The 12,641-nt window shown below is 43.3% G+C and overlaps 1 protein-coding gene and 1 long non-coding RNA gene across 2 annotated transcripts; both read right to left on the reverse strand.

The window, feature by feature from the left end:
* Positions 1 to 2,952: 2,952 nt before the first annotated feature.
* On the reverse strand, positions 2,953 to 5,964 carry LOC123044614 (beta-amylase Tri a 17-like). The gene is made up of 7 exons (XM_044467410.1): positions 5,817 to 5,964; positions 5,254 to 5,652; positions 4,938 to 5,102; positions 4,253 to 4,516; positions 3,835 to 4,044; positions 3,497 to 3,736; positions 2,953 to 3,414 (listed from the first exon to the last, which is right to left on the reverse strand). Exons 1-7 carry the CDS (start codon positions 5,865 to 5,867, stop codon positions 3,232 to 3,234), a joined length of 1,512 nt encoding a protein of 503 aa, XP_044323345.1. The 5' UTR covers positions 5,868 to 5,964; the 3' UTR covers positions 2,953 to 3,231.
* Positions 5,965 to 10,260: 4,296 nt separating this feature from the next.
* Positions 10,261 to 12,266, reverse strand: LOC123041163 (uncharacterized). The gene is made up of 3 exons (XR_006418394.1): positions 12,145 to 12,266; positions 11,987 to 12,052; positions 10,261 to 10,479 (listed from the first exon to the last, which is right to left on the reverse strand). It is a non-coding gene; the product is annotated as an uncharacterized lncRNA (long non-coding RNA).
* Positions 12,267 to 12,641: the final 375 nt, after the last annotated feature.

A 12,641-nucleotide genomic window follows, 5' to 3' on the forward strand; every position in this document is an offset into this window, starting at 1 on the left:
TAGCTTTGTAGTGAATCAATCAATCCATCGCTGTGTACTGCCATCTTGTCGGAAGATTGATCGTCTCGGAAAGTAATTGGAAAGTAATCGATCCAGCTCCGAAGTTTTAGTACGCGCGTCACCGTCGCTGTAAGCTTGTTGCGTGTATGCGGACAGGGCCAACATGCATCGATCACACGGGCGTCGTTCCATGGCGCCCATCGGCTTCCGCGACCCGCCGATGGAGGCCCTGGAACAGATCACGCGGCGCACCGGCCCCCTCGACAATGTCGCCCTGCTCTGCCGTTTGTGCACCGTGGCGCCGCGTGCTCAAGGCCACACTCCTCCGCCTGATCAAACTGCCTTGATGCACCCTGACCCTGCTGGAGCCGCTTAGCGGTGGTCGGTTTCCGCTGCCTCCCATCATCTTGTCGCTCGAGCATAGCAAGCAAGGAGCAGCGATGTGGCGGCGTAACATAGGGGATCGGCGAGTTGAGGAGCAGCAGCCATAGGTACTTTGTCCTTGGTCCCCGTAGCCCCTCCCTCTTGATCTAATAACGAATCAAATAGTTTTATTTTCCTCGATCTGATATGCGTTCAGGTGGACTTGTGCCCGTGAAGATGAAGGAGATCTGGTTGGAACAAAGAAGAGGACGGATACACGTTCAGGAGAAGTATTTGTGTCCGTGAAGAAGGAGATCGATGTGGCAACGATTACGAAGCGTTTTTTCCCACTTATTTACTATATTGCGGGTTAATTAATTAATATCATAGGGGGCTTTTTATAAAATGTGCGTGACGGTGAATCCGGAGACCCAATCCGTGCTTTATTATTAGGGAGAGATATGCGCATACACTCATACTTAAAGCGCATCACCGGAAATTCTAAAATAAATTCAGGAATAATGCGAGCACCAGGACTTAACCCTGATGGAAATAAATCTAGGAATAATGCAAGCACCATGACTTGAACCACCCTCTAACCATCTCGCTTGTATATAACGTTTTGATTTGTTTTTTCTGCTCAAAATAACGTGTACGCGATACACTCACCCTATGAATACACACACGCACCCCCTATCCTTATGAGCACCTCCGAGAGATTAAGCCGACATGTCATTTTGAAATTTACGAAGTCACCATAGGCACCTCGCTGGGATACCACTGTCCCTCTAACCATCCAACAACAGGTTGGTTTGTATGTACAAATATAATACTAGATCATATTTAACTTAAAAAATATTTTTTGACTTTTTCTTTATAATTATTTAAATATTTTTCGCATATAGGGTGCACCGGAATCCGGGTTCACCATGGTATTTCTCACTGCGGAAGCGCCTAAAATCAAACCCTCTGACCCGCCATCAATGGCGGCTTGCCGCGGCCGACGGCGATCTCTCATCTCTCCCTCCGCCACACCGCGGCCTCGTTAAGCGCACGCGCAAGGTCGTGGGCCCTCGCCCCTCGGCATCCAGCAGACGATCCTCTCTCTCGCCCGCAGGTGCGGCGCCGGCCCATTCCTTCCGCAGTTCCATTCCCACGGGATCTGATCCGGTGACTATGTGGACGCGTCCGCCGTCGTCGGGAGCTCGTTCCCGCGGCGCGATTACGATCTTCGGACACCCTTAACTTGGCCTCTCCGCCCGACAACTTCGTCCTCATTCCTCAACGAGCGCCCTCGGTGAGCTAAATTCTCACTTCAGTCAAACAGAGTTTGCTTGAGCGTGTGTTTCCATCTCATTGCCGGCGAATTTGAGGACTTTTCCTACGCACTTTCTTGGCCAGTTGATTGAAAAAGAAGCGTGAGAAAGTTACAGATAACTTAACAGCAGGTAGTAATCTCCTAGGAACTTTCATTTTGTTGATTCCTTCCCAGGATTCAAAGAACTGCTGGGTTTGGTTGCCTCTTCACTCTTTGTATATACCTAACTAGATTAACCCGCGGGTTGCTGCAGATGACCTATCAAAAGACTGAAATTGTTTGCAGTAGAACTCATAAAGTAGACAGGAAAAATTAGTTTTGAGGGGATTTTTTTCATTGAGTAGAATTCATAAAGTATACAGGAAAGTTAGTTTTGAAGAATCTAAACGGTGTGGCTTTCAAATAAAGAAGATCTGCGGTCCGTTTGGTTTATGCCTCAATTCACCCTACCAAAAAATTGGGCATTCCAAATGTCCTACCACTCAATACACATCAATATTAAGGTTGAAAACAACAAAGTTGATGTGGCTGAACCATAGAAGAGATAACTAGCAATAACGGCTTTTCAAAAAATAAAATAACTAGCAATAACTGCAATTAGAGTACATTAAACTGTATAAGAACATAGGATATGCATGGAAGGAACGTGTCATTGTGTGTATTCATAGGTTTCCGCTTTGCTGTTACTTTCCTGTAGTTCAGGGACATCTGTTGCAGCTGTAACCTTGTAGTTTGAGATCACGGTCTTATCTTTTATGACGAGTCTTTCTCATCACTGCCTTCTTATTAGGGAGCACAGCACATGACGATCCACAGACATATTGGTACCCACTGCCCATTGGAGACATGTTTGGTGGTCTCTGGCTCCTGCTCGTTGGAAACAACCTATTTTTTCAGTTATCTGACAGGTTTCCATTGTGTTCTGTTAACTACTGCACTATGATTCTCTATTTTTTACTGCACCCTCACGTGAACTGTAGCTATGGGCCATTGTTACTCTGCATCAGAGTAAAACTTAGAAACCGACCATTGTCCAAATCATTTTTCATTTAGGCGCTCTTCGCTTCACCACTCTGATTTTAGGCTCTCATGACATCATTGAATATCAGTTTGTTTAGCTGGATACTCATCTTAATTCCTTTTGTTCATAATGACCGTTTCACAGCTCGCACTTTCTATTTATGGTGGCCACTCAGTGGATGTAAAACAGTTTGAACACTTAGCAGCAGAAGCCTGGATGGCAGCTCCTACTGCTAAAAACTTCACAATCATTAAGTTGTAAGCACAAACTGTTTTATTTGTTCAATCAAATACACACAGCAAAGTGGGACGGAGTTCCGATGAACTGCAGCTCATCGAAAAAGCATACAACCTCATGATTACCAGTACAATAGTATTGCCAGACTATATGGCTATAACATTGTAGTACACAGTTTATTTATCCTCGGCGGCTTATTTCCTGTGCACCTCAATTCTCACAAAGCACGTCTTGACCCTCTCATAGACTGCATCAGTGATGCACATTATTTTATGAAGATAGAGAAAGATTTCTACACAGGGGCAACGAGCACCTCATCCCCGACATCAGTGTGATCTTTAACTGGCAGGTCGGTGTTCTTATCAAAGGGGAATGGCTCCAGTTTTGGCTGCGCTGCTTTCAGTATCATTTCAATTGGCATTTCTGGCTTTGATCTTTCCAAAGGCGCCACTGGATCAACACTTGGGTCATGACCCTGCAAAGAGTTATAGATTATTTAAAATAGGCTTGCAAATGATACATCAGTTTTATTTTAAACATGCATGGGTGGCACTAACCAGGTTAGCATGCATTTTCTCAACAAAAGTTTGGAAAGTGGCATAGTTCTGTCCCTCCAGTAGCTCATTCGATAACCGGAGGTAGGTGAATCCAAACAGTTTGTGCTCAGGAGGGCCATTCTTGTTGATGCCTTTCGGCCTCGCATTCCTGAGTATTGTGTTGTAAGCAGTGGCATCATATCGACCGAGTGCGTTTTCGCACGCCACATGTAAACCCTCTCTCCATCCAGCACTCAGCACCTAAGGGTTTGGATGAGAAGTGCTTCAGTGTTTCGGTAAAAGATAAGTGTACAATCCTGAGCCATGAATTACTGGGCGGTTGCTAATGGTGTAGTTACCTGTTGGACTAGTTCTTCTGGTGCGCTCTTCGCCTCTTCGCTTTGCTCTGAGTCCCTCATCTCTGCACAAGTGAAGTTCATGCTAGCATGATGCCTTGTGAGCATGCGTGCTATGGTTCTGTAGCCGTCTCTGTCATCTAAGTTGTAGTACCCGGCTGTGAGCTCGGCTGCATGGTTTGGAACCCTGTACCACCAGTGAATGCCAGAGATCTGCAACCAAACATTGGATCATGTCTCATTACATTCTAGATTAAGCAATGTGAGTCGTATATACTTCCTCATTCCGTAAGCTTATACACTATGTTGGAGTGAATTTGTGCATTTTTTTGTTGTTTATCAGGCACAACTTCTCAACTGAATCATGATTTTTGTAATCTTGTCTACTATAATATACTGAGATCTGTAGGATGGTACTTACTTTGATTGCCAGCTGCACCCTGCATCCCAAGAAGACCTTGTTTGCTTCGTCCAAGATCTTGTCACCGTGCTTGATCAGTTTGTTGGAGTACCATGACAGGAAAAACTTCCCCTTCTCGGTGAGGTATGTTCCGTTGTCCTTGAAGAATTGGGTTTTCTCGGGAGTGTCGTTGTACTCTCCAGCATCGTCAGGCAATTCCCACTCAGGATGGCCAGCCTTTGCCGCTGCTGCTTTGAAGTCTGCTTCCAGGTACTTATCATAACACTGCAGATTATTTTTGTTTTAGTTAAAACAGTTAATTGGAGCCTTTTTGTCTTTACTTGTTATGGTATTATTTTTGCATCCGTTTTAATTCATGCCTGTCTGTTTAGTTGGATGTACATTTGGTGTCCACTGCTTTTACCGTTTAATTGTGGGGCCATGGTCTTATGCTTGCTTCTGATACTTTGCTCAAAAGAAGAGCATGATCTCTCAAAAGCCATAAGTAGTGATAATTTGAAATTGCCATTTTATCCAACGTCGCTTATGATCAGAATCATTTTACCATTGGGTGAACCTTTTTCAGTGCAAATGGTCTCTTGGACAAAGATTGAAATGCCTTTGGTCATCACATGTTACATGTATAAGAGTATTTTGTAAGGACAGAAGAGTATTTGGCAAAAAAAAAAAAAAAAAAAACACTCACGATGAATTCTCCGATGCCCGGGAAGACCCATCCCTGGCTCTGAGGATAGGATGGGTACCTCATCTCTCCAGCTGGGCCAAGTCCCACTTCAATGTCCACGATGGTACCAGCATCCAAGAACTTTTTCATGTTTTCCCTGAAGCTCGTCATGTAATCAGCATACATCTGTAGTAGCCACAAAGAAGGATCAAAGCTTTGCTACCATGATCACACTGGGCCTATCAAAATCACAACTGTGGTGTTGCCAAGACTCATCTCAGTCATCTGAATCACCATATATGCAGGAGAGCTGGAATGGCGATTTAGCTTTGCTAACCTGGACGGCTGTTCTTCCATGGAAGAGAGGCTGGTCATCCACTCCAAGGGTGAGGTACTCGATGTTCCTCGTCCCGCCGCGGTTGGTGTAGAAAATGTCAGGGTCGGTGGCTCCGACGTCGCGCACCCACTGTGGGATGGGGATGTTGACGACGTCGCCGACGTTGCCACCGCACTGGTGGAACGACATGATGGCCTGCAGCTTGAGCCCGGCCTCGTGCACCAGGTCGAAGACCTGCTTGTAGGCGCTCCAGTCGTACGCCTTGGGGCCCTTGCCCTCCACCAGCCCCCACCAGACGTCTATCATGACGCCGTCCACGCCGGCCTCCGTCAGCTTCTTCAGCTGCGCCCTGATCTCGTCGCCCTTCTCGAACTTGTTGTCGACGCTCACGACATCCAGCTATTCCCACAACGAAAGCGAAGACAAAGGTTAGTGGAAATACTGCATCTGAGGTCTCAGATCTTGTTGATAAGCTGGGTATCATATGCACTATAATGTGAGTTTTTAGATCCTTGGAATGGTTTGTCAGTGCCATGGTGCTTAGCGAGTAGAGTGGAGCTTACCGGGAGCATAACGTAGACTTGGACATAGTTAGCTAGCATGTTCCCGGCCATTGTGGCTGCTGGCTACAAACACTGGCTTGCGTGCTCACTCACTCACTGAGCTTGGTTTGCTGGGTGTTGCAGGGGAGGTCGAGGGGTCTATTTATACTGCGAAAGAGGGAGGAGGGGGGCGGGGTCCTTCTCCAGCGAGGCGAGTTGAACTGGTTGATTTTGGTTACCGCTCACAGCCAGCTTCAGGGTTGATATCATATTTTCCTTGTCACTGGGAGAGAAGATTGGGTATCTGAGTGTTCTGATTCGTTCACGTGTTTTCTGAGCGGCAAGCCAACAGTATCAGGTTTAAATACGTTATCCGACAAGACGAAAATATATTGACAGGGTCATTCCTTCTTTTCCTTTCCATCACGCTAGACGACTAGGACAAAGTTCTCCACCCCTCCAAGCTTCATCGGTCAGTCTGTGGATTAAGCCAAAAGCTGAAGCCACAAGCCCATAAATATATCCTTTTTGTTTAAAAGCCAAGCGTAAAAGTAGAAAATAAAACCCAACCAGACACCCTCTAATATGTGGTGATTTGGGGGCCTGTTTGGTCCTCCACCTCACACCCTCCATCGACGGGCCTGTGCTCGAGTGACAAGGTGGCGGGGAGGCGAATTCTAGTGCCTCGGCTCCTGCTAGTAGTTTAGGTTAGGGATTTTTAGTTGTTGCAAATGACATCTTTTCATTGTTGAGTAGGTCTTCTGGGTTTTGATTCTCCATTTCGTCTGACATGACTGAGCCGACGGAACTCTGATTAGATTTAGATTCTATTGTCTCTTGAGGCAATGAGTTTAGGGTTTCTCGCCATAGGTGCGGGACAATATCTGATGTCAGACACTTTAGATCGATTCAACGGTCACGACTGCGGTTTTAGGACGCTGATTCTTAAAGGCACGCACACAAAGACGTTTCAGTTGTCATCAACAAGGTTAGGACCACTGGCGGAGCTAGGTAAAATCTTTTTTTGGGGGGGGGGGGGGGGGTGGCAAATAGAAATTATGGGTGTTTGGGGGGGGGGGCAAAAGTCTATATTTTCCCTAATCTTTCTCTCCAATTATTTTTTCTTTCACATAATTTACCTAGGCTGGGGGGGGGGGGCATGGCCCCTGCAGCATACAACATAGCTCCGCCGCTGGTTAGGACGAGTCGGTGGCTCGTTTCAACAGTGGTAGTGGTCGTTCGGTGATCCAAGGACCTCGGTGTATTTTTTTATTATATTTGAGATGCTTTGTACTTTCGGCAACTCTATAATAGAACTGTGTCCTTTCAAAAAATAAAATAAAATAAAATGTATTTTTTAACACGGTACAATCGAAGATGTTCATATACACTAATCCCTATGAATGCATGCACGCACACCCTACCCCTACGAGGGACTTACAGTCGACGAGAATGTCTTCTTCCACTGAACGAATATCACCAGAAAGTCTGAAACAAATCCAGAAAAAAGGAGTACTAATGTCAATTTAAGACTTAAATCTTGATGAGCTGGTTTCATAAGAAACCTAACCATCTGAGCTGTACTCGGTTCGTGAAAAGAAAATGTATTGACAGGTGACTGTGTATCATCACACATCATGGTTATGTATTGTGTATATAACACTGTCAAGCAGTTACACAAATAGCCCGATCTTCTGTGCTATGATACGATCCAGTCTTATGTACTCATCTTACGGCTATCCATAGTTTTTACCCCCCCTTTTTTTAGCTGGCATAACTTGGTTTTCACTTTTAAGCAGTTGGTGATTTGCTCATCAGTAGCTCTCGCGGCAGCCAAATCACCGTAGGTTGCTATGCCATGTGCTACGTGCACGGTTAACCGAGACCGGGACTCCCGCCCAGGCCACGCCGCGCCATTTGGATGCGGCGGGCGGTTCTCAACATCTCGACCCGGCCGTTCGATGATCTCTGTCGGGCATTCAGTGCTTTCAGTTGGATTAGCTGGCACGGTGCACACTGGATCGGGATCGCGCCAATGACACGGGTGCTGGTCCCAACGTTTTGATCAAACATGTAATGCTAAGTTAGTAGTAACCCAAATTTAGCATATGCATACATACATAATAACAATTAAGTGAAGAAGAAACATTCAACTATTATAGAAGCAAGACATGGGCTCAGTATCGGTTTGAGATTATAAGGTAGAATTGGTTTCAGTGCGTTCATAAGACCACAAAAGATAACCACCTGACATGAAAATCGACACAAAAAACGCAGCCACTCGACATGGAAGTTTGATACCACAAGCGTAACAAAGGAGAGACAACTACAAAGCCAGAACTACTAAGCATACTAATAAGTGGCTTCACTCAACTGCCTTGTCGATCAACTTCATAGGCGCCACTTCATACTAATAAGTGACTCCACTCAACTGCCTTGTCGATGATCTTCATAAGCACCACTTCACATGAACCTGTGCATGTCCCAACAATGTGGTCAAGAAGGTAATAATCAAATGATATGATGCATTAGTAGGAAACATGGTTTAGCATACATATTCAATAGGACAATGATTTTTTCTGGTTTAAGAGAAAGAAGAAACATCAAATTGGTCCAACGTGTAAGATTTCACTATACTGTAAATCATTTGGTACATCGGAAATTACAGTACTTGTTCGGAACTAATGAGTGTATTAGTATCTATAGAATAATTGATCTGCAAGCTCATGAAAAAGAAGATACATTTAATTTGTTCCAAAAGCAAGGCAGGACAATTAATCCACGTCCAGTTCAGCCAAAAGAGTTTAGTTATACGACACTGAAAGCAGGCCAGTGGCAATGTCAAATAGAAAAAACTGGATCACATCAAGTTAATAACAAAGCATAAGAATTCAAGATACCAAAAGCTTCAATGTTAATCTCCATGTTCCAGAACCACGCATCGTCGACAACATAATATAACTAAACATAAATACTTTACACATAGACCATTTCACTATTTGTAGGAGATAAACAGAACATACGGGTATATGTTAGGACATTTAGTACCATGACTACATAGAAGATTTATGTACAAAACAAAACTGAAATTCTTCCAGCCCCACGTCAAACATTCAGTCATAAAATATATTCTTTATCAGGTTTTCAGTATCACAATGGGTTAAAAATCACATTGTCAATGTAAAGATACTATGTGCCTTTCTTTTGCTTCATTTGATCTGAATATCTCTATGAATACTCACAGTTCATAACAATCTCCAGCCATAAAAGTGAAAGATTTCAGTTCTCATCCAAACCACTTCATTAATAACTCAATGCATCAATTTTCTCTTTACTTTGACGCATTAACAAAATGATGACATGCATGAGCTGAAGTACTGAAACCTTTATAGCTAGGGGGCTAATTTGGCAACAGACTGGACTGGAAGCTAGGTGTCAAGCTGGCCCGAGACCCCGTTCAGCTCTATCACAGTGGCAACCTGCAAGCCAAGATGATGGGAGGAGCTGCAGTCCAGGAAACAGCCTCTCTCTCTCTCTCTCTCTCTCTCTCTCTCTCTCTACTTGCGCCGCTGCTCTAAGCCAAGAAATAATTGAACCTAGCAAGATACCTGTTGCAGGATAAGAGAAGCTAATGATGCATGTGAGGCTGCAGATTGTCACACTCACCTACAATAAACTCCATTCAAATCCTTTGAAGCATCCAATTTCTGCATAAACCAAAGAGGAAAATTGCCAAATTAGCTCACCCGCCCACCAAAAAGGATATAATGTAATCTCTTTGTTGCTGAAATTTCAAGCGGAACAAAAAAACTAAGAGATGCTATTATTACTTTAAGAGATAACAACATTTTTCATTATTATTTGAACAGGGCATACCCTGTTCCAGTAAAAACAGAACTTCAATATATTAAGATTCACTTACATGTGATGCTATTGGAGGAACAACTAAATAACTAATCATGATTCTGATCTATCATGACATCTCAATGGCCACCTCTTTCCTATTTTGTTCTCTGTACAGTGTTTTTATTCATCTTTAGTTAGTCCTGGTCCTTGATTTCTATAGGTGTATCACCCAAAACACACAGTCTTATTTAACACAATCTTATTTATGGCCATCAGGACTTAGAAATTAGCAGACAAACATGAGAGGTATTCAGGAAACAAAAAAAAAATACTACTGCTCCAATAACTACTATAAACTGAAAGAAATACAATACTTAATTTTATACATACAGAGAAGGATTCACGGAACAAAAAACCTGCTCCAATTACTATTGTACTGAAGAAATACCTAATATGCAGACATACATGAGAGGGATTCAGAAAAAAAAATACTACTGCTCCAAATACTACTGTAAACTAAAAGAAATACTTAATTTGCAACATACATGAGAGGGATCCAGGGACCAAGCACAAGTTGCACACCCACATACAGGAATGTCGGACGTACATGAGAGAGATTCAGGGAACAAAAGAAACTCACCCTGAACACCAGCTGTTTGTTGTGTTCATCACCTCCTTGGTACGGTCATGGTCCTCTTCTTGGCCTGCGTCCATCTCCCGGCACCCCCGTGCTGCTGCACTCCTGGTCCTGCAAGCAGCAAAGCTCTTTGTACGTCGTGCCACTCTGCAGTGCGCTCCGCATCGCAACTCAAAGACTTGCGCCAACCCGCCACTTTACCTGTGCATGCGAGAAGAAGTCGAGAAGGAGGGGTCGAGCTGATTTGGAGTTGGGCTACCACTGTACAATACTGTGGGTTATATTTGCATGATGAGTTGAGGTAAGTGCATCAATTACCAAGTCATTTAAGTTAAAATAACCATTAGACTATCCCCGGAGTTAACTGTGTGGAATCATTTAACTTTACACATTGCTACCTTTTGTATGCACATAATAAGAAGCTACTTAACAATGCATGAACATAGAAAGCATGTTTCACGATAGGTTAGCACCAAATATCTTAGGCATAGAAGATACGACGACACATCGCTTAAAGACAATTTACAACTATGCATAGATAACTTTAAGTTTTAGGCATAACGTAGACGTTTAGGCATAGAAGATATGACAACACGTCGCTTACAGACGTTTTAGGCATAGAAGATATGACAACACGTCGCTTACAGACAATTTACAACATGGGTCTTGCCGTCCTCATGAACAACGTGTTCATACTGAGCCGGTGATAGTCCAAGGTGTGCCAGGAGCATGCCAAGAACTGCCCTGTGTGGGATCCTAAACACTCGCTGGGTGTCCTGCAGTTCCCAATAACATAAAACATAAGGCCTTGGGGAATTGCCCAAAACAATTGCATTACAACATGGGAAAGGAATCAGAGAAATCAGTTGCGGATAAAAGCAACCATAGTGATAAAAAAGATATGCCAAGCCTATCATTTAATCAGGATTTTGTTTAGGATGTGCCAAGCATTAAAAAAATAGACTATGAATCAGGATTTTGTTGCAAACAGACTGAATGATGGAATGAGAAGAGGAATATATTCATGAAATAAAGCAAGAGAGATAAAGTTGAAAAGGAAAGAAGTGCAGAGCTTGCAGGTGAAAAACATCATATAAAATGTATAATCACCAATCAGGCAATTTCAAGATATCATGACTTATTGCTGTGATTAAAACAAAGCTAGTTGATGAATGACTGGAATCAGCTATTTCACTGAATAAATATATTCATGGCATAGTTTCAGTTTTGTGCCATGAAGAGAGGCCGTCGAGTGTGATATCCAGAACAGAGATGACCACATATATCAAGAATGGTGAGGTATGAAGAAAACAAACTCTCTAAGGAACACATGCAGGTAGGTACTTTTTTCCTGGATTCTATTGCTTCTACCTAAATCTCAAGGTATACAGTGACATCCACGATTAACGGAATTAAGCAACAACGACATGCTCTCTGATTTCAATGTAACATGTTTGAATTCCTCTATAACCCCTGTTTTTTATCAAAACAAGTGCACAAACAAGATAATCATCGAAACAATATTATGTTCTCAGCAAGGCTGTGTGCATTCTTCTCAAGTCTGGGATATACACGTACAGTGGTCTTAAATCAATTGATAATCACCAGAACTAACTACAATACATAGTCTGTTAATCAAAAGTGAGAAAATACCAGGAAGACGATTTGTGTAGTTGCAGGAGCTCAGGGGAAAGGAGAGTAGGCGGACCTGCTTGCTGGAGCTCCTTGACTGGCCAGTTGAACGTGCAGCCACAGCCGAGAGAGTGCTACTACCCTACATGAGAGCATGTTAAATGGAAAAAACTCAAATCCCTAACAAGAACTTTTTTTGAAAGATCCATAAAATCCAGATCGGGATGGACTAACATGAACTCATCCTTCACGCGAGCACCGCCGCTCGGCAGCCTCCACATCCGCCGGCTCGGCTCCCTCGGCGGCCGCTGTGCCCCACGCCGACATGAGCGCCCATCCAAAGGGAAATAAAGTAGACAACAAAACAAATAGCAATGTTAATATAACCACATCATTCAATTCACATGTCAAGATACAATAGTAAGTCTTTCCACCAAGCGGCTTGATACATAGTTACATACAATTAAACTCAGGAAAATAATTTTCACCACTTATAGATAATAAGCAGCTGTAAGGGGACACGTAGACAACCGCATACCAGTATACATGCAAATAACTTCCAAAATAAACATATGCCACAGGAAAAGTAAACTCCAACATATTACCAAAGAGACAATAAAAGCTCTGAACCAAAAAAATCTAAGAAATGCTCAATTCAGTTTACTTAATAGTTACGAAATTAATTATTCTCGGCCAGGTGGTTCTGGTATACTTAAGAAAACACTTGTAGA

This window comes from Triticum aestivum, chromosome 2B (genome assembly GCF_018294505.1).
Source record: "Triticum aestivum cultivar Chinese Spring chromosome 2B, IWGSC CS RefSeq v2.1, whole genome shotgun sequence".
NCBI classification, from domain to species: Eukaryota; Viridiplantae; Streptophyta; class Magnoliopsida; order Poales; family Poaceae; genus Triticum; species Triticum aestivum.

Coding starts and splice junctions, on each gene's coding strand:
- LOC123044614 (XM_044467410.1), bottom strand. CDS start 5,867: ATGGCCGGGAACATGCTAGCTAACTATGTCCAAGTCTACGTTATGCTC. Junction 4,517..4,937: donor CGGGCATCGGAGAATTCATC/GTGAGTGTTTTT, acceptor AATAATCTGCAG/TGTTATGATAAGTACCTGGA. Junction 4,045..4,252: donor GGGTGCAGCTGGCAATCAAA/GTAAGTACCATC, acceptor GTTTGGTTGCAG/ATCTCTGGCATTCACTGGTG.